General features: G+C 33.3%; 2 protein-coding genes across 2 annotated transcripts; both read right to left on the reverse strand.

Annotated features, from left to right (window-relative positions):
* Positions 1 to 245: 245 nt before the first annotated feature.
* On the reverse strand, positions 246 to 11,796 carry LOC110454513 (sialin-like). Its single transcript, XM_021504046.1, has 11 exons — positions 11,627 to 11,796; positions 9,536 to 9,729; positions 7,933 to 8,166; positions 7,469 to 7,556; positions 6,846 to 6,941; positions 6,161 to 6,288; positions 4,959 to 5,108; positions 3,328 to 3,460; positions 2,266 to 2,421; positions 1,591 to 1,676; positions 246 to 829 (listed from the first exon to the last, which is right to left on the reverse strand). The coding sequence occupies exons 1-11, from the start codon at positions 11,712 to 11,714 to the stop codon at positions 617 to 619; spliced, it is 1,566 nt and encodes a 521-aa protein (XP_021359721.1). The 5' UTR covers positions 11,715 to 11,796; the 3' UTR covers positions 246 to 616.
* Positions 11,797 to 15,369: 3,573 nt separating this feature from the next.
* Positions 15,370 to 21,122, reverse strand: LOC110454500 (sialin-like). Its single transcript, XM_021504017.1, has 4 exons — positions 20,981 to 21,122; positions 19,923 to 20,078; positions 17,258 to 17,343; positions 15,370 to 15,599 (listed from the first exon to the last, which is right to left on the reverse strand). Exons 1-4 carry the CDS (start codon positions 21,120 to 21,122, stop codon positions 15,444 to 15,446), a joined length of 540 nt encoding a protein of 179 aa, XP_021359692.1. The 3' UTR covers positions 15,370 to 15,443.
* Positions 21,123 to 22,970: the final 1,848 nt, after the last annotated feature.

Consider the following 22,970-nt stretch of genomic DNA (forward strand, 5'->3'; position numbering starts at 1 on the left):
TAAATACTTAAATCTTTTACAACAAAACAGAAATCAAGACAAAAACAAACAGATCATAGAAAACATTTTAAAACATGCAAAACAAAATAATGATCATCCAGTTTCTCGCTCTGTTCAAGTTTCAATCGACATTGCTGTTCGAGAGTCACTCTCAATAATAAATAGTTTGCTTCTTCAATCTATAGAATAAGTAAAACTGATTTACCACTTAAAAAATGCATCACTGCCCGTCTCACTGAGTTATTTTGGCGTCCTACTGTACAATTCCATTCCAAACTCTGTAGTTTGAGAAATTCCTCATCGGGTTTTTTTCTTCTGTCCCCTGTCGCTATTTTAACATCAGATCTTCCATTTAAACCGCTCCTGAATTTCAGGTTGCGTTCGTTTTGCGCGTGATCTGTGTTGACTCCCTTTTCTTGAACTGGTTGGGGTTTTCTGTATTTGTTTACATTTTTCTTGAATTTGCCGACGGTTTGGGTTTGCATTCACCCGGAGCCGATTGTTCTGCATTTCGTCAATATCACGCTAGGTCAATGATAAATAATTCTTATTGTAAAGAAAGGTAATGTATTCCACGAAACATTCTGCTAAGGTTCCTGAGTCGAAATTGAAAAGTTTAAAAGCCGTATGTGTCGGCATATTTTATTCTCGGTGAATTATTGTCTGTCACAGCAGATTGCTGGATTGTGATGTAACGTTCCGTTGTTTCTTCCGGTTGCACGTTCCAGGACTCTTCTTTACCTTTCGCAAATAACAAGAATACGATGGTCCCAATTATATAAGCACCCATGGACACGTAGAATATCGTCTGCCACCGACTCATTGTTTCCTGTTGTAAAGAAATAAACATTGAAACCATTTCTTTCTTTAAAAAAATCCGTCAACAATTTGATTAAGAATGTATTCGTGAGTGAAATGTATTTGAATCATAAATGTACTTATTTATAAAACAATCAAGTTTGACGAAGAAATGTTTTGGTGGTTTCAATTAACCAATGAAAATAATTGATAACAAGAAATTTGTAGCAGATTCGTCACCCATATATCTGTCATATGTGGGAAGAAGTATATATTTGACATGCAACCACAATGAAATGCAAATGCTTTTTTAAATATATAAATAATTGTTTTAGCTAAGACTTTTTATTGTTTGATTTGAAGCAATGGTGTCTGCTTGATTAAACAGTATAAATTGTCGAACACACGAAAGCGCTAAAGGTAGACAGTGTATATTTGTCATAAGTAGTTGCATCTCAAAAATATATGCTGAATAAGAGTATTCAAATTGTATTGGAGCATACTGAATATAATATAAAAATGTCTTGTCATACTAAATGTGTTTTTTTTAATAAATTGATATAATTCAGCGATGATATTGATGCATAATAAATTGCAGCATACTAAATATGTTCAACAAATATACAGCAACTAACACAAATAGAAATATGATACATACATTGATATTAAAAGTTAAATTGATTGTTTGAACATGAAACACCCTCCATTTTTAAATAAATGTCAAATAAAAAAAATATCATTTGGATTTGTATGTGAGTATGATAATTGATAAAACTGTCCGTATTCGCTTACGTTGTTATTAGTAAGTAGTCCAACAAAATAAGGGGACATAACTCCAGGAAGATTTGAGGAAAAATTGGCTAAACCCATCAATATACCTGTAAACAAACACAAGACACAAGCTAGTATCGCAACAATTGAAGCGTTCACAAGTGGAAGTAAGATATCTCCTCATAAGTAATGGTAAAGTGGAAACTTTAATGAATGGAAATCAAAACCGTAAATCTAAATAAAAGTACTACTCAATAAAATTGATCATGAGAATATTTCATAATAATCTTTTACTAATTTATTCTTAGTACTAAAAAGTGATGAAAAATACAGAAATCTATTGAGAATCAGCAGGAAATGTCTGCATTGTTATCGAAAAAAATATTTGAGACGTTATTTTTGATGACGCAGTGGCGTCATTTCTTTTGTCCTCGGGCCTACGTTGCCACAAGTAATCGAATAACTTTTAACGGCATTCGAAGGGAAACTAAATACAGGATCTGTTCAATTTACCGAAGTTCACATATAGCAAATGCTCTTACTGTACATATATTCTACAACGTATTAAATATCAAAATGCGTCATTATATAACATTAGTATGTATTATATAAATAATGCTTGGATAAGCCATTAATCATCTCTCCTTGTCACATTGGTAACAAAATAAAACTTCAACAGACTAGAGTATAACCAACCTGAATAATTATATCCAATGTCAAAAAGGTTTATAGTAACCCACGCCCCAAGAAATCCTAACATTCCGTTTCCAACGACGATGAGAGCGACAATATAAACATGTTCACATCCGGCCATAGATATAAATGGTAAACAAAGTGCAGCAGGCACCAGACCTGAAATCCAGATAAAAACAATAGATTATATGAAAGACTTACAATATAAGCCCCTGACGGTTCAGGGTAGAATACACCAGCTGTATATCGTTGCAGATCATCATAGAAGTCGAATAATATTGACAGTAATATATTTTCTCCTGTTGCGATTGACTAGGAACTTTCATTCAAATACTTGTTAACTGTCCTACTCGTGTTTTTTTTTAAAACAAAATATCTAACTGTTAAGAAGTTATCATTTATGAAAATGTTTGTATTGTTTTTTGTGTGTATTTTTAGCCGTCGTCGCAAGAGAGATACGTCGGGTTAAACTATTTAGTATTTCAGGTGAGAGAGTGTGCTGAATATGAGGCTTATATACATGTACCATTGTAAGTTGTTGTAATAAGTATTATTTCGTGAGTAAACTTTTCATAAAAATGGAAGAAATTCCTCATGCATTTTAGGGCGGAATAAAGACTTCATTGTGACACTTGCTTGGATTATGTCAGATCATGTAACTATGTATTTAATTAGTAAATAGTAAATGTAAAACAAGAAAAAATAAATATTCATCGAGTCATGATGCGCTACCTGGAAGTACAAAACAGTAATACAACGACTATAATATATGCATCTTGTAAAACATAGTAATGACATTTTACTCCTACAAATAAATAAATAACTATACAATGTTTAATATAGCGCCCTATAAAGCTAGAATAATTCACTCTTAAGCGCTTTACAGTACATAAATAGACAATTTATACAATAAATACCATAAGCACATACATTAATCAATCCAATTTTGAGCAATTCGGAGGAGCTGCCTTATCAGGCGCTAACTACTAATCCTATGACACCTTGCTAATATCGCCCTATGTGTGTATATACCAGCGTGTGTGCTGGATATGTGTACGTTCATACCTAAAGTGTTGAACAGCTTACGCACAGTGACTGTCGACAGGTACCGTTTTCTTCGCAGGAAATCCGCCAACAAGCTCCCTAATACGTTGGTAAACACAAACATCAGCATAGGTAGGGCCATCAATAATCCATCCTAGAAAATTGAGCATGAACATTAAAAAAAACCTGCATTAACGGCTGGCTAGCTGATGAAGATGTGAAAAACTGCGCCAAAGAGTTTAAACGAAGGTTAGTAAGACATCAATAGTATATGAAATAGGAATGAGCAAAGCAGTACATGGAAAGGACATTAGTTTGTGGATTAAGTAAAATTGTCAGTAATGAAGAAAAGAAAAGCTTTGGTTTCTTCATTTTGAAAAGCAATTATTTAATAAACTTAAGGATGTACACCTCTGAGAAGTCAAAAATTTCCTGTATTAAACTTTTTTTCTTATATGGATTTTTGGAAAAAGGAGTTAATGGCATAGTAGAAAATGCAAAAAAAACCCCATATGTCGGTGTGTTCGTTTTTGTGCTATGATCGGTCAAAGATACCAATTTAACACAATAGGTGATTTAAGGTGATTTTTTGGGATTTGACCACTTGCAGAACAAATTCATACAATTTCTTCCAAGTATGTTATCAGATATGTATAAATGTTTGTAGAATTGTTTTAAATTATGGAAGTAAATTTTTAATCTTATTGTTTTAACTCAAAAAGCAGATTTTAGTTACCCCTACCCCCTATTTTTTAATGAAAAATACTCATTTTTTACCATTTTTTTACAGATTAAAAGCTTGATATAAAAAGTTCTGGTATTTAACTTTTTTTAATATTTCATGAATTAAATGAAAACGTGTTTCTCTTTCTAAAACATCTACACAAATGGGGGGTCAGTGTGCTTCTTATTTTGTCCCATTATTATTTGTGTTATTTTTTACTTTTTTCGGGGTCAAAAATCAAAAGTGCTTCAGTCACACTAAATGCGTAAAAAAATTATCAATAATGTATAATTTTCCAGTTTGTTGCATATTAATTTTATCATATTGAACGTTATAAAGTTGTACAGCAAAAATGAACCTGCTACCATTAAAAATGGCGACAAAAAGACAATTTAAGTGATCAATCTAGTGCCAAAAAAGGTGAAATTTTGGCCTTTTTTGAAGCACAAGAAATACACATTTATACACATTTTCAAAATGGCCGTCGAATTGGTAATTTTTTTAAATCTCTGTAAAAAATGTTCTGCAAACAACAGGCATCTAGTTTTTTGACGTATTTTGCAGGTGCGTGTTTGCTTATTAATTTAATCGTAATTTGTTAAATATTACAAAAACCCGTTACACCAGATCAAAACGAGACTTGAACGTGACTGAAACCTCAGAAGAGTACATCCTTAAAGCAAATGCAGGCATTTTTACTACCGTGTCACCATATTATCTGAAGAACGATAAAATATATTCCTTAAGCCCGTTGAGTTTTATAAAATTCAGACGATGCTTTATTAATCAATAATTAAGTATTAAACAAAAGTTAAATCTGCTTCCTAATGCAGATATTTCAAAATATTTAATTCCGGATATCCTTGAAACGAATCTTAATGAAATATTTCCGTTGTTTTTTAATTATGTTATACTCATGACTATTTACTTTAGTAATATCAAACTTTTGTATTTTATTCATGTACGTAGGCAGTGTCGTATATGTGATGTAGCTTCCCCAGGCCTGCATGAAGTTCGTCACAATTATAGCCCACATAGCAGTTGATGTCAAAATTGCTTTCCATGGAGTTGGACAAGCCTACAAATAAAATGTTAAAAACGATTCAACATTCAATGAACTTGCTTTATCACAGAACAGAAAACACCCAAAAAAGCAATACATTCATTGCATGCTGTTTTTCTAAATAAATCACAATGGGAGTTATAATGCATTTATAAAGTCGTGTAAGCCTATTAAAACGGCGAATTAATATACGCCCATGACGTCGGGTTCATTTACTACCAAAATAGTCAGATCAAAACTAAATCACACAATTTTATAAGGTTGATAACAAAACACAAATGACCTTTGAAGTCCTGGTAAAAAAAAGGCAAAAAAATGTTGGCAGCAATGTGTATGAAAATGGGAACATAGAGGTTGCAGATTAATAAAATATAGAGTTTTAATTCATTAAGCAAAACTATCAATGATATCACATGAGAACGTTCGTTCAGGGTTTTCAACGGTGTCACTGTTGGAGGCGCATTGCAGCAAAACGCAACACACTTACACATCCAGCTAGCAAAAGGGGCATACACATAAGTAGAGTTGATAGTCAGTTGGTTGAAGCCTTTATACTGCATTAATGGTGTAAATTGAATGTATGGATTATATATGTGTATATTGTAAAACGCCTAAGCTTGATTTAATCTAGGCAGTATTTGTTCCACACCATTTCATATGAATAATAAACCCAATGGTCCGAGTAAGTTAAGGAAAATGTTATGTAATTACTATGAAGAAAACATCGTCTAAACTCAACAAAAGCATGTTATCAGGAATATTGTGTCTACTAGTATGCTACACCTAATAAATCGGTTGATTGTTGTTTAAAATCAATAACAGACAATACAATCATTTGAAAAGCAAACAATGAATAGAAACAATTGTTTTTTAACTGCCCATGTCAAGCAGACTCATAATAAGGTTTTTAAAGAGAAGGTGAATGTACCTGCTACATAGACTTTCATTTCTTGATAACATATTTTTAACTGTTGTTTCCATTATCATTTTATGTTACTTTTATCATTGTTCAGATATATTCATTTGTTGACATAATTAAAGTGTATGCAGATTGATCGTTATCTTACCGTTGCTCTCTTTACCGATGCAGTACTTTCTATGTACAATCTCTCCACCGCTGAGATCCGGGTGTGGTCAGACGGTGTTTCGAATATTAGACAGTGCCAAAATAAGAACCAAATAATCGCTGATCCCCCTACGTTAAAAGATAAGAAGGAAAATGAAATAAAGATAAATGCGGTCTTAAATAGAACCATTAACATTTTTGTTATAGAAATAGATTTCTAAAATTCGTATAAGATTTTTCTAGAAAATATTTACCAATTTTGAAGAATGGACATGATAAATCACCAAGGGAAACACGCATTGTATGTTTTTTATCCTATAAAATGTATATGTTTTGTTTGGATTTGTGAAATTAGTTGTATTCGGAAACAAATCAGAAACATATTTGCATGTAAAATGATATTAATGGTTTGATCAAAAAAAGAAATAGCAATCGTTTACAACTGCAGATAAAGTTGAAACTTTCACAGTATCGAGATACTCTCGTTTGTTTACATTGAGTAAGTTTGCGAAAATATATCTATACGCAATAATTTTCTTGTGCATAACCTAGATTTAAATAAACGGAATACATAGAACTCTGAGCCATGTTTTTGTTGGAATTTTGTCGCGCCAGTACCAGGTTAAAAAGTCACATTTCGAACATTTCGACACACGAGAAATTCCATTTTTACAGTATGTCAATACCAAATATGTAGAAAACGGAGGGCCATCCACCAAGGAAGTCGGTGTCGCACAAGTACCCAGCGACAGGCAGAACAATAACATTACCAAAAGCAGCACCTGTGTCGTATCAACATGAGCAAATCAAAAGTATATCGTGAGCCTATAACATGTACGTAAAAATACTAATTGATGATGACTTTTAAATGCAATGTAATTTCGTGTTGAAGTCATGCATGACATATTTAGTTATACCAAAGTATCAACTGATTAGATTACATTTAAATTTGCCAGTGCGTCATTTATATTCTGCTAGTCTCGAAACGTTATTAAAGACATGACAACGTCATGGCAAGTGATGATATGTTAAAATGAACTTAACTCATAATAGTACTAGTAATATCAAGTGTATTGATCAAACATACCAAATATGCGCACTCGTGAAAGATATCAAAATATTAGCCAACCTCGTGAAATATATACTGAAGAAACTATTAGATATCCTCTAAATGTTACATTCACAAATCACGAGTTATCATTCATTACTAATGCTGATGATTAGCATCTATCTGCGTACCTCTACCTGTATCTCCAATTTAAGCATAACAGCATTTTTTTTCTAAATAAACAATTTCTGGAGATTTTACCAGAACTTGCAATCATAGGTAAAGTAGTTCGTTCCATCTCTGGAGTCCATTTGCCTTGCATTTCCGAAATAGCTGGAAAGGTCATTCCCTTTAATAAAAAAATAAACATAGCTTTTCAATTGTATATAAATTAATATATTTTGATTTTATTAATACAAACTATTCCATTAAGACTGTGTAACAAATACCCTTGATTACAAATACTAATAAGTTGGGTTTAAATAATACCTGTAATAGGTTAGCCAATACTTTGAATCCATAAATATGATAGATATTTGTTTATGTTCATTATCAACATACGACATTTCATTGTTTTATACTTCTCTTAATGGTCAAATTACTTCTGCAAATACAAATGTAATCTGTATTTAGTTTGGAATGCTACTTGATCAACTACAATTGTACACACGTCGACTTCAAGTCACCTCATTGTGACCTTAACTGGAATACAATGTAACACCTACCTCTGCCAATCCTTCAATAATCCTAATAATAATCAGTGCCCAAGTCCCAACTCTTGCAACAACAGGAGTCACCAAGGTCAGAATGGCAGTGATCAACACGCAGTATCCAAAAATACGCTTCCCTCCAAACTTTGTAGCCAAGTAACCTCCCGGTATTTGTGTGGCAACGTAGCCGTAGAAAAAAGAGCTGAGAATAAGTCCCTGTGTACGCTCATCCCAGTCAAATTCTACAGCCTGGACAAATGAGAACATACTATATATGTGTGTTAAGATATTCGCATTAGGTCGGTTTACAAATGCTCCATCCGAATATCATTATCTCTGACTACTGAGAGACAAGCTTACAACAGGAGGTTTCACGATATGTGAATTGATGAAGATTACAGGTAATAGATATGGTTGCCATCACGATCTTATCTTGAAATATGCGATTTACTCATGCAATATCAATGTCGAAGTTTTGATCCCGTTCATTCCATAAGGGTGCCTTGTTGTTTCGTGTTCACTACCCAGGTTATCACTTTAAGCATGTTGCATTTGTAAAATTTGACCTAGATATTTACACAGATGCCGGCGTCTTCGATATTCAGAAAAAGCTACCCCTTTCCAAACCTGGTTTTATTATAAACATATAAAATCAAGGGTCTTCTTGTCAAGTTTGACTTTATTGTAATCTGCCTGCAGGATCGTGTAAGGAAACATATCATTTCTATGTGTAATATTAGGGTCAATATTTTGAATGATGTCCATTAGAGTGTCTTGTTGTTGTGTTGTCACGTGATATTACTTGAATTTGACCTAGATTTACACAGATACGCAGAAGACGCTTGATCTGGTCTTAATTTCTTTGTACATTTCCAAGGGTCGCTATGAAAATATTTTTCCTTGAATGTATTTTTCCTACCGTCACTGTACCTAAAGCGAACCAGTAACCAAATCGGGACACTTGTGGGAAAACGGCCCAAGAAATTCAATGCAAAGAAGTAATTTGATGTATACAGTTTTCATTTGATAATACTTCTTATGACAATTAAACTGTTTTAAGCTTTATTGGCTGCTGATTATCGTCACATGGACAATTTAAAGGTAAGAATAATTACCAAACCAAGACTTTCCTGATTTACAGGAATGTAGTTGGATATCAGTTTTAAAAGTCTTTTTTATAAAAGCTAATGATAGTTTGGAAAAGAAATTTAATCAGAACCCTCGTTGACTCTTAAATATTCAACGATGCATATTTTCTGCCGATATTGATAATTTGAGTGGCAACGTAGCTGCATAAATACGTATATAAATATAAAACATGTCAGTCGGACTACTTAATTTTAGATATCTGCGTATTTAAATGACATTCGTTATATTTGAACCATATCGAACTAATCGAGTTAATACCTGTCCTTAATTTATTACGTCATTTGTTTGGTTTTTATTTCAAAATATCATAAAATCACTAAATGGTGATTCATTTATAAAATATATAGCAAAACTAAACGGTAGTCAGGCTGAACACTTTTCAATGATATTTGGGTCATTTCAATTATTATTCACACCCTTCCCTTTGAACCAAACACCCTGATTGGCTAGCATATATAAAACAATGTACCTGATTGGTTGTTGTTTTTGAGCTGTTTAGAGCCGGTCCTGGGCACACACCGGTTTCTGTGTAATTTTGGTAGGATTTGGTATCTGTGTAGTTTGCCATGGCAACTATGGCAACGCTGAGGTTAAAACGAAGGGCATATAGATGGAAATATCCAATAAATGACAGGATCGTGAATGTGTGTCGGGCGCCATATCCTGTAATTAATGTAGAATACATATTTTAGTTAGAAAATACGTTCGCTGCATTCATATAAGCAAACGGATACAAACCGTTTCTTTACCAGTCAATAACATGCATATAGCAACAACTTTCCTAGTATCAATATTTGCATATTACGGAATTTTAGTTCTTTGAATTAAATAATTGAAATCAAAGACATAATACTTCATGTTATAATGTGGTTATGGAATATTTCAGTAAATTTGATCATATCAAATAGACTGTTATTCTTTACAGTATAGTAACATCACTGCCGAACGTTGTGTTTCGTCATCTATCTGTTATCGTTAACAGTATAGTAACATCACTTCCGATGTGTTTTGTTTTTTGTTGTTGTTTTTGTTGGTGTTTTTTTTCCTTTTTTTTCTTTCTGGTTCAGTTTATCTGGTTTTGCTCTCGTGTGTTTGATGTCATAGGTTTATATATTTAAGCATTGAACTGTTTTTGTATGGTATTTATGATCTATTTGAATGACACAGCTTTGCAAGCAAACAATATAATGCGCGCTTGCCCTCCACGAGGGAGTTATTTTTGGAAGATAATTCGAACTTTTCTCTTTGCTCATTTTGTGAAGAATCCAGGCGTGAATCTATTTGTTGATTGTATGGGAACCTGACAACAGTCGGTAGACTCTATAACAGCGTCAATATTTGACATGTCGACAGAAACTGAGGAACCATGGATGCGAGACGCGTGAAACTGATAGCGTTTTAAGTGAGTCAGACATTTGTCAAGAACCCCTTTTGATGTTGCATCAATGTTTCAGTGTATATGTCTTTATGTATGTACATATGTTAATATCGGATGAAAATGATGACATAGGATAATGATGGCTGATGATGATAATGGTGATGATGATAACATGATGTCAGATGAGAATATTAAGAATACTATCTTATATAATGATGCATGGGGATGATGATGATGATGATGATGATGATGATGATGATGATGAGGATGATGATGATGATGATGATGCTGCTGCTGCTGCTGCTGCTGCTGATGATGATGATGTTGATGATGTCATAGGATGTCATATGATGTCAGATGATTATGATGATAATGTTAGGAATAATATCTTATATGATGGTGTCTGATGATATGGATGAGGATGAGAGGATGATGTTAAGACTTATATAAGGATGCTGGTGATTGTGAAGATGATGACAAATGATGATGATGATGTTGATGATGTCATATGATGTCAGATGATAATGATGATAATGTTAAGAATAATTTCTTATATGATGATGATGTCTGATAATGACGATGAGGATGATATCAGATGATGGTGATGAAGATGATGATGTTAAGCATTATGCAAGGATGATGACGATATACTTTATAGACACCTTTGTTTAATATGTATGAACAATCATGTACTTATGAGCAATGTCATATATGTTTGTCTTGTCTTGAAAAAAACATGAAAAAAACATCAGTACCGAACATTGTGTTACGTCATCTATCTGTTATCGTTAACATTAAAGTAACATTGCTAGCGAACGTTGTTTTACGCCATATATCTGCTATCGTTAACAGTATAGAAGCATCAATACCGAACGTTGTGTTACGTCATCTATCTGTTATCGTTAACAGTATTGAAGCATCACTACCGAACGTTGTGTTACGCCATCTATGTGTTATCGTTAACATTAAAGTAACATCACTACCGAAAGTTGCTTTACGCAATATATATGTTATCGTTAACATTAAAGTAACATCATTACCGAATGTTCTGTTAAACCAACAAACTGTTTTGCTTGCAGTATAGTAACATTGAACATACCTGTCTAACTATTGTTACGAGTCACAGATATGACGTAATACAGTGCATCCTATAGGTATATTTATACGGTAGTTAATACTTACCTTTATGTGGCTGGACATCACGTCTCCTGTATTGTGTACCTGTCTTTAATAATTTACTTGTCTCATTAGTTCTATCTATAGAAGGCATGCCTGCATTTCTGTTGTCAGTATACTAACACAATACCGTTATGTCTCTCATCCTGCAAGTTCAATGATTTCTCGTCCTTACATACCTACTATATATCATACTATATATACGCACACAATCTTATTTTATTCACTTATCTTAAAATATTATGTTTAAGGACATCTGCTCAATATTGTGAATTACCAATTTCCATTTTGCAGCATCTTTATACCAATGTTACTAGTGTTGTGAAGAATCAAGTAAACCCAATTGGATACTAATTCAATAAGAATAGGCTGGTTTTACATTATGTACAGTATTTCTAGTTTAAAGACATGGAACAAGATAAACATTTTATATAGTTTCACCGACTATGTAGCTTTAAAACGTTGTGACACGTATACGTATAAACATTGTTATCTACCTGGACTAGCAAAGATAACAAGGCCAGACATCATAAATTGATATCAAATATAGCATCCCGTACCATATCAATCAGTTATGTGTAAGTAAGGTGTACACATGTATTTTTGCGTTTCGTTTGAATTGTTCTCGGCAAATTATGTGTCCCAGATTGCGGATGTAATAAAGTGATAAAGAAGTTATCTTCAGTTTGTAACATTATTTGATCTACTCATTTTGAGGACAGTCAAAGAGTATACCGAAATGTCAACATAATCGAAGTTCGAATTTAAAATCATAAAACTAAGGTCACATATGAACAAAGGGGAAATAATTAAAGAGCCTTTTGCAAAAAAAAGTGCAAGGAGAAAAAGACCAAATGTTCCATACAACACCCGTCATTGTGAATAAATTCAAATCCAAGTATTGCAGGGTACTGACATAGAAACAACAGCTACATTAATACACATAATACATCGACTTTCAAATGATACAATGAAATAGCCAATTGATTCATGACTACGATTACTGTTTATTTGCCCGATCCACTTCCGGAGATGATTTTATTTAAATGGTGTGCGATTGTACTCATAACCTTATATGACCTATGGGTTGCCATTGTATCATGACTGACAGCGTTATCTTGTGGTATATATAGTTGGTGATTTACTTGCTTGTACGTTGAGGCTGTCTTCTTATGATGCTTTCTACTGTTACGTTATTTCGCAGACTTTGAGTCATAATACTCTTTAGTCTTGACTCTCTGCTATTTATTTGCTCGTTTGTTTTGACGCTGTCTGGCATTTTGAACTGATGTGGTTTAGTTGTTGTATACTTTGTCCTTGTGACATGAAGCTGGTGTCGCTTTGACCTGAAGCTGGGACTTATTTTAGGGTAAAAACAAACATGATAACTGGGCACCTCTAATGGATCAACCAAAGGAAATGCGGAGGAAATTAGAAATTTTATGATAAATACGTTTTGTATTCAATAATGTCAGAACAAGCGTTTTTTCCTTTTATAACGTATAGGTTTTGTATTATATACCTTATAGATGTTTTTATTCTGAAACACATATGTTAGTCAATAATATGGAAATGCTTGTTTGTTTTCACATAGCATGCTTTGTATCCGACAATTTTGAAGCATAGGTTTGTTTATCTTTTTATTATATAATGAACATACATGTGAGTGTACTCTTTAACATATACTTTGGTACTTTATTATATACAAAATTTATTTTTTATTTATTTGTATTCTTTGAAATAAAAAATGTATTTAACAACGTGTGATTTGTATTCTATAATGCATATATGTTCATTCTATAATGTGTGGCTTGATATTCTATGTCGAAAACATGTTTTTTCTTAAATATATTTACTGTAAAAGAACTTATTTCAGCAGTTTCTTTAACAAGTAGGCCCCTTCACAATATATGCAATAGGAAAATATATGTAGAAACGTCAATCGGTGCAACCACAATTTTGTTAAAATTAGAATACTGCTGAAATAGAGACATTAACAGTATTACTTATAAAGGATATATGAATGTAATGCTAAATATTAAATACACAACTCCAACAACCCAATACCTTTTCACCTCCGAATGGAATATTAGAGAAAGTGTTTTTCTCCTGCCGAAACAACTCCAACAACCCAGGTGGAGTATAAAATGGTCTGGGGTGAATTTTGCGGTATCTGTGATGTAGCATTCAAGTAAGGTGGCACTATAAAAGATGCCGTTGGAAGCACTGTCCGACTACAAACAGAAAACAATACATCTCCAGCACACACGCAGACATACACACACAGGGAGATATTAGCCAGGTGGCACATGACTGGTAGTTAGCGCCTGATAAGACAGCTCCTTCGAATTATATATCCTAATCGTATTAATTGTATATCTATGTACTGTCAAGCGTTTTAGAGTGGCTTATGCTAGCTAGATTCGAATGTTGTATATTATTATTATTATTAATAAGTTACACTCTTCATGATAGCTGTATTTACAGGATAATCGTAAGTAATTGAACATATTCGATGGTCATTCAATAAATTAGGTAACTAATGTCAGGAATCACATGTATGGTGTATTTAGATTGATCTTTCCGTTACAATCCTTCGGAGTACCCCCCTTAACAGAGACACACTTTCGCATCTGCGCTATCCATGACATAAACGCTACGAAGTAGTCTCCCCTTGGTATACTAGCGAGAAACTAGAATATTGCACTACCCAAAGTACTCCTAGGGTCATATCTTTTCCCATAGATCATTGTCTTTTTTAGAGGAAACAGGGAAAAAGTCACAGAAACTTAGATCTGGTGAATAGGGTGGGTGGTCAATCTGTACCTTCGTACCTTGCTTTAAATACACATGTAAAATATTGCTTTTGTGGGGTACAGTACTGTTGTGAAGTAGCTGGATACCATTCAACCTTTTAATGGAACACTTTTACATGTAGAATCTTTGAACAGATTTCAGTTCTCTGTCTCTGTAAAACATTTGATAGTTTACTGTTTTGCACGATATCTGAACCAAAGGCCCCCTAGAGCTGACAAAAAAGGCATACAAAAAAATTTGCGCCTTTTTACTTCTTGTCAATCACTGTTTTTTTTATATATATTTCGACAACCATTATCTGTTGTTAATGCATCTCTGGGGTTCCAAGTAATAGACACAGGTCTCTTACCGGGTAGCTTTCTTGAGTCACAACTAACATATTTTATCAATATTTTATCTAAAAACTTTTTTGCACGTTCATCATTCTTTAAATGCTTCTGCAGTCTGTAAATGCGCTATTCTATTGTATTGCACGTTCGTACGGAAGCTGTGTGGTGACAGCATTTATTGAATGATCTTCTTATTACATTTTTTGTATATAGTATGAATGGTACATAGTCATTGGTATGTAAGATTTTGATTTGAATGAATGAGTATGTAACAGTATATTTGAATGACGAACGAACATCCTCCGATATAAAGATACATATTGTACATAGGCTGACACAAGGGACTCAAATCTGCCAGATTCCATTGCTAGGAAATAAATGATAAAGAAAGAAAAAATCACGTTCTTTGTAATATGCATACATTGACAATGGCAAATATAATGTACAAACTTGTTCTTACAAGCGTCATTTATTAACAAAAACAAAAATCATAACAACACATAAATTACACGCAGATAGGAGACGAGACGTCCAATTGACGAAACCACATCAGGTTGGACGTTTTGTCTCCTATCTGCGATAATTAATCCTTATCTTCGTAAATTAAAGTGGCAATGGAAGTTTCCTTGACAAAATCAGTACAGACCTAATGTAGATTTACAACAGTTAAGTTATAGTTATTGCTCCTTAGTTTCGGTATAGTGTGTCGTTTCTTTGGGAACCCTGTTCCAAGGCTGTTCTGATCCTTTGCCAAATATGAGAAACGTGACAAGTCCAAATAAATACAGAGCCATGGATATGTAGAAAACTATCTCCCATCTCGCCATGGTTTCCTGTCAATAACAGCAAAACAAAAATATTTATTTAAAATGTGTATGTGCATTATTATTATTATAATAAAACACTAATATTTTGGTATTAAAGGATAAAAAAACTATATAGAGGATATTTGATGGTGGTGTCAGTAATAACAAATATATTTCACGATTGTGGCTAATATTTTGATATTTTACACGAGTGCGCAGCGCAGCACGAGTGAAAACTATCAAGATATTAGCCACACGAGTGAAATATATTTGTTATTACTGAAAACACCATTACATTTTCTATTTATTACATTTTTAAAGCATAAAACATGAAATATGTAATGCATTATAAAAGGACGGGAATCAGGAGCGTAATAATTAGCGCCATATCCTAATGACGTCACACTTGACAACAAGGCTGCGCGCCAATTTGAAAGGGATACTCAACGGAATTCGGAATGCAGCGAATAGAAGATACCGTTATGATTGGTCAATATCAAAAAGTGATTTTTCACTGGCAAAATGTAATAAACTGTTTTGTATGTGCTTCTTGTAACTGTTTAATGTTTGTACATGTATCCTGATAGAGGTTATTGCATCAGAAAATTTACAAACAATATAGTCTAGCCCGTCGCTTTAACTTCGTTAATTTAACATATTTTCACCTTTACATCTCGGATAATAGATTTTCCCATTTAGAAAGGTATTTTCTCAAAACAAAACCGCCTTTAGGCGCCAGGTGACGTCCTGAACCCGAAAGAGTATCCGCACAAAAGTGATCCACATAATAAATGAGTCCGTTTTAAACAATCAAAATAAAGTTACAAAAAAATATTGTGAGGATGACAACACCATTTTAAGCGTAACTGTGCGTGTGGAGAAGCCAATGGCTGTACAATTGTATCTGAAATATTGTCCTACATAGTGTTAAGGTTTATGTTATTCCTCCGCGTAAATTTTCTATTTGTTTACATTTGTCACAACCGAGGACCTTGCGATTAAGGATCATGGAGGTCAGAAGTCATTTTGAAAATACAGTGTTCAGCTGACCTTGGAGAAATATATAAGGTAGAAGTATATAGATGATAAACAGCTTATCGCACAATGTGTTCAGGGTCTTGATGCTCGATTGCTTTTTATCGCTATCACGTGCTTAAAGTATCGAGTCCACCTGCGGTGACCTCTCGATTGTATCCACGTGCACGCGATGAGAAAATTGTTCTCACGACACACCCTGAAAACAACGTTTTACTTGAAACACAAATAATGTGCAATGTTTAAGAAACCCGTCAAGTGGCTATTTGTAGATATGTAATTAAAAACAATCATCAATAGTAGGTTCGAAAAACAAAATCATGTTTATACTTTATGTTAGCTAAAACATAAAGTATATTGACCCAAATTACCAAGATAGTAAGAACTACTGTCGTTATATTTGTGATATGAAATGTATCAACCAATAAGAATAATTTCAACAGATCAAGGCAAGTGGAATATGTGACAATTTATTGATATTTGATTACCTGAACGTAATATCTGTGTTCCAGATCCTTTTTTTAAAATTTGACGCAGAAATTATGTTATATCTTTTAATGACGTGTTATAGTGAGTCTGAGGTCAAAAATGAAACTTGACTCATACATTGTGAACTAATGTTATAAACGTGAATAATCTCCATAACGAACCTGATTATTTGTGATAAGGCCAACAGCGTAAGGCGCTATTATCCCTGGCATATTCCCGAAGAAATTGGAGATTCCAGAAAGTGTACCTGTGAATATAAAACATGCATTTTTGCATATATTATAGTAGACGTACATAAATTATGGATATGTAAAATTATTTTATATCTTTCCATGATTTTTAAGTTAAATATATAGAACAGCAGTTTTTCCTGTTTCAACACTTTTTTTTATTTTTTGTTCTATTTTCATTGATTGGTTTATTTTTATTTAATTTATATATTTTTTCAATAAATTATCAAATCATCGCAATAATCTCAAAAAACCCCAAATAGCAGTATTTTCAAAGTAATTGATTAATATTGTTACATGTTTTGGTGCAGGCTTAGCTTTAATTATTGATATATCTCCTGTACATGAAAAAATAATAATAATTCTAGGTTCTTATATACCGCTTTATCACAACCTAGGTCTTAGGTCGTCTCAAAGTGGTTCACAAATTATTATCCGTGGTTATAGGGCCTTTGCAACCAGCGAATATCATTCTCAATTCCCTGGGGAGCATTCAGCCGTAACTGCCATTTCGGCGCTTACCGCTAGCATTCAACAATTCTAGCACTGCCCAACCACGTACTCATTTATAGCTGCATAGGCTGGAACAAGCGGAGTGAAGTATCTTGTCCAAAGATTCAACACAGTGCTGTGACGTGACATGACTCGAGCCGCAACCCTTCGGTCACGAGCCCGGCGTCCTACCACTAGACTACCACGCCTCCAGTATATTGCTCTAGAGATTGTGGGGGAAGACTTGATTGACCTACAGAATGCGATTGTAAATTTCGACTAATGGAAAAAAAACCTGCAGAATTGGGATGTTTTCCTCTGTGTTCTTCTAATTGAAAGGACGAACGTAATTTCAGCTCTTGAATTAGAACTTGTGTAGTGAATTTGTTGTTGCTTTGTAAATACATTGCACGAAATATCTTGAGCAGATTAGAAAACATAATTGTAATATCTGGATAAATCTGACATATAATAACCCATCGAAACAGCAGTATCGCAGAAACAATGATCTGATAGAAATAATACAATGAACTCCAATAACTGTAATATTTGTATGACATTGAATCTAAAATCATATTGCAAATAATTTCAAAGTAAGTCATTTCTTTCAAATATTACAATCGGGATGACCAAACTAGTAAAATGTATGGTGTTTTAAAGGGGCCTTACCGAAAATATTCCTTGTAAAAAACCATTGCATTATATGTTAGATATGTTTTTTAGGAACAGATTTGCAAATAGCCTTGAATATTCTTTAATGGAAAAACAACTGTCTAAGAACGTTGATAGCCGTCACAAGTAATCGTCAAAAACGGTCAGCCGGTTGGCGCAGTGGATAACGCACTCGCCTTTCACCAAGACAATCGGTATTCGATTCCCAAATCAGAGGTAAAAAGGTATTGGGTCAACTGCCAAACCACATAGGTGTTTTGGCCTGGTACTATGGTTTTCCTCCACATTTAAACCCAAGAAGTTCAGGCCTTGTTTGGTCAAAGTTGGTTACCTAGAATCAGCGGTTTTTGAAAAGTTGAAAATACTGTTAAAAAGCACACTAATCTTACTTGTTTCATCCAATCTATTAGATGTTCTTATTGTTTGTGTGTTCATATCTTAAACATTTTCCTAGCCACTGGCTATCTCATAGCAACCTTCGAGTAACCGAGGCATGTGCGCTAACATCCAAACCAACAAGAGAAGATGGTTAAGATAAGTTTATATAACGTGTTTCATAATTGTTGTACGAGTACGTTGCCATGTTATATTGAATTTATAAAACGAGTTCAATAATTTGAAGGCTCGAGATATATTAATTTATTGAGCCAGCTTAATGAATACAATATGACATGTACACACATTAGAGAGTATGTTTATCACATAGCATTCATAAGTTGAAAAATTAACTTCAAACACATTTATGTGTCAGCTGACTTTTTTAAAGTCAAAACCAAATTACTCTGCATAGTATTGTCGTTCCTCACAGTACAAAGTAGTTCCAGATTTGTTTTAAATAATGAAAAGTTTTACATGCAACGAAACTAATAATGACAAAATAATAGTAATGGAATCATGTGGTAAGAAAACAAAGGTAGTCCTGTAGAGGCGTTGGATTAAGTTTCCGAGGTTTTGACCAACCGCAGCATCTTTAGGTTTTATTAAAGGTTTGTAATTCCATATTTATGGCATGCCCGTATGACACAGTAAAATAGTTCAGTTATGTGATAAATATAATCTACTTTGGGATCATCATTACATAGACTAGTTGGATGATCTGTTATATGATACAACTTAAAGTGGGGAAATACATATTTAGCCATGATTACTATAAGATATCGTTAAAGAGATATACATTGAAAATGTGTACAATACATTGGCTTGAAACTTTATTGATAAAGCAAAGTGATATGAAACAAAACATTTGTATCCCAATCCATTATATGTAAGGTGATTTTTTAAAAATAATACGAATACCACAATACAAACTACAAAATGGCAATATTTTTGAAAAACAATCTCTTAAGTCTCTTTAACAAAACTAAGATCCTGAAGATATATACAAAAACCGGCATTATCTTGTAAACTGTGCTACATATCTATCCTAAATTACCTGCATAGTTATGGCCTATGTCGTATATGTTTGAGCTAAGGCCTGTCACGGAAACTCCCAGCATTCCGTTCCCGGCCACAATAAGTACCACGACTACCACGCTGTTACATCCGGCAAGAGTGATGAACGGAAGCACTGTGGCGGCCGCCGACAGTCCTGGAACATAATTATCAATCGCAATGTCAACTTACTTGTTTTGTCAGGGTATTTCAATAATACAGGTCTGAGTTTACATCTCCCCGATCTAGTTCACCCTTTCCCATCAGACCTGACTCATTACAGTCCGAATTAAAACTCGGATTAAAGTTTAAAAAGCATTGCCAAGTTCACTCATCCCGGTCAAGTTTAAGCTTCTGTGTCAGAGTTAATTCATTCAGTTAATTTCAGGGCCCCTATTCATGAAAACGTTCTCATGCTCAAGCATGGATTATGTGCTCAAGCCAGCTTTTTTGTAACTCACCTTAATCATGTCAACGATCAGAAAGTCAATTGTAAATGCTGAAAACAGTATTTAGCGTCGTGTCTCTCAATTTCTTTTCCGAAACGTTGACAAAATGATATTTAAAAAAAAAAAGTATATAACCGAAAGTAATTAGGCTTGAACATGAGAATGGTTTCAAGAATACAGGCTAACCAGAACAATTTCACTTGGCATTAAAACGTCATGTTTAGTAAACGGTACACTCATTACAAAGAACCTTAGTCTGCTATCAAAATGAGGACTATGTGAAATTGGAAAATGACCTACTAGCATTATGATTTGTTAATTGTATGAGTGTACATTTTGCGCTACGTCATCACAAAGAAAAAATCTTGTTTTTTTTTTTTTTTCTATTCATACATATGTTTATTTATTTTTATTTCGAAATCTTATTTAAGATTGCTTTTAATTATTCGAGTTTCATAACTAAAATATCAAAGATGTGTATCCTCTTTATCGAATTACAAGTGAATTAATAAAAAATCCCTATGGACCAAAACGTGAACTGTACAGTTACTAAGTAAGAATCCGATCAATGCAAAATAGCTTAATCTATGTATCAAACATTAAAATTTACCAATTAAAGTTGTGAGTTTTCGGACGGCTACTGTCGACAGGTACCCTTTTTGACGTAGGTAGTCTGATATCCAGCTTGTGATGAGTCCTAATATTAGGTTGACGAGATCAGGAAGTGCAACCAATAGGCCATCCTGTACCATTTAATTATAACGAAAACAATATTGATGTCATTAGAAAAAGTGTCAGAATGTTTATTTCTTTACTTTATCAACTTTACGTTGGATGTGTTGAAATATGAGTATAATGATTACAGATATACGTTTGATTTCCAATATGACTATAAGGAATATGAATACATTTAAAAAAACCATATATATGATGTAAACATATCTCCGCTTTCATTTAGAGAAAAAAATATTTGAAAGGTAAAAACAATTGAAATATATCTGACTGCAAAAATAAAGCACTATCCACTTTGATAGCGAGAGAAGATTTTTGATATAACTTTGATGTTTAGATCGTTTTTCTATGTTTGTGAGATAAGATATTTACATTAGATATTTTTTTTTGCAAATTTCTGGAGGTAAATATATTCACTTTGAGTAAGAGTGAAGTCATTTAGAAGGTATCCATTTTTGTTACAGATTTTACTGTTAAGGTAAAGATATGTAATATTTAATTGCGAGAGGTGATACTTACATTGTAACAGGTGTTTTACATTGTAAGATATGAAGAATATGTCCGAGAGAAACGGTGTAGATTAGAATTAAACTTCATTCAACACGTGTGATACAAAGCAGGTGTATCGGCATAAAAGATAATTTTGTTTAGCTTTTAAACCATTTTGATACATTTTTGCTGTATATAGCATTGACTTGATTTAAGCACTATCATTTAAATCTATTTAAAATAAATAATGTTTATAGTATATTATATTTAAATACTGTTCCAAGAGTTTTTGATGTTACTGTCCTATATTGGGAGTATGATATTTATTATCTGGTATATTTAGTCGACATAGTTCTATGATATGGACACTGGTTTACCAGGATGACCATGAACGTTGGTCATTGTGATTAATTATTGATCACAACTAACAAACATTAGTTACCTATGTAACTTACAAAATACGAACGATATTTAATATCATTGATGAAAACAATCCTACTTTTCCGATAGCAACTTCCTATATTTATCTTATAGATCTAAAAAGGTGGTTAAAGGACCTTTGTAGAAGGTCAACAATAATGATAATTCATTAGTATTGCACCTAGTGATCAAAGGTTTTAACTTACCTGTGCGATATCGTATTTTTGTATTTTGTTCATATATGTAGGAAGTGACGTCAGCGTGACAAAATACCCCCATGAAGTCGTAAAGTTAAGAACGGCTACTGCCCACACGGCTGATGACGTCAGTATAGCTCGCCATGGTACAATGTAATCCTACCGGAATAACAAAAACATATAATTTTATCGAAACAGCAAATGAGCTAAATGACATACAAGTATCCTCCTGTACTAGGACAAAAAGGCTTACCCGAGATACACAAACATGGCAGATCTTCAAATTTATTGTTTGGGAATTGCAGACCTTGGGAATAAACGATATAAACAAAAAATTATAAGTGATTTTTATGAGAATGCAATATAAATGAAATATGAAATAGAATAGTATTCAACCTTGCATCGGACATCCGACCCTGGGCTACACAGTCCGCGGTACTACCATTCGCGCTAAAAGGATACATTCCCTCTCGTGCGAAACGATGAGGCGACTTAACTGCAATTTCAATTAAAGTCTACACCATTTTATTGATAACAATGTCCCATTAACATATTTAAATCCTTTCATCATACCATTGTCTGTGATAGGAGTAGTTTTATATGTACAGTACTGCTACATGTGAAAAGGTCACTTCTTAGGTCGGCCTATCTGTTTAACGTCCAAGTTTTAATACATTTTAAACCGTGACGTAGTAACTTTAACCTATTTGTTTTAATATTTTTGATTGATTTTTTTTTTATATGTTACATAAAATTTTACAT

The sequence above is a fragment of the Mizuhopecten yessoensis genome, unplaced genomic scaffold (assembly GCF_002113885.1).
Source record: "Mizuhopecten yessoensis strain PY_sf001 unplaced genomic scaffold, ASM211388v2 scaffold7903, whole genome shotgun sequence".
In the NCBI taxonomy this organism is placed as follows: Eukaryota; Metazoa; Mollusca; class Bivalvia; order Pectinida; family Pectinidae; genus Mizuhopecten; species Mizuhopecten yessoensis.

Bases quoted from the DNA above. Each gene is read 5' to 3' on its own strand.
- LOC110454513 (XM_021504046.1), bottom strand. From the start codon at position 11,714: ATGCCTTCTATAGATAGAACTAATGAGACAAGTAAATTATTAAAGACA. The intron at 6,942-7,468 runs GTAAAATCTCCA...GATACGACACAG, and splicing joins ACCTATGATTGCAAGTTCTG to GTGCTGCTTTTGGTAATGTT. The intron at 3,461-4,958 runs GTAAATAGTCAT...TCAATTTTCTAG, and splicing joins AAAAGTTTGATATTACTAAA to GATGGATTATTGATGGCCCT.
- LOC110454500 (XM_021504017.1), bottom strand. From the start codon at position 21,122: ATGGTACAGGATGGCCTATTGGTTGCACTTCCTGATCTCGTCAACCTA. The intron at 20,079-20,980 runs GTAAATTTTAAT...ATTATGTTCCAG, and splicing joins AAAACTCACAACTTTAATTG to GACTGTCGGCGGCCGCCACA. The intron at 17,344-19,922 runs GTAATTTAGGAT...TTATATTCACAG, and splicing joins CATAGGCCATAACTATGCAG to GTACACTTTCTGGAATCTCC.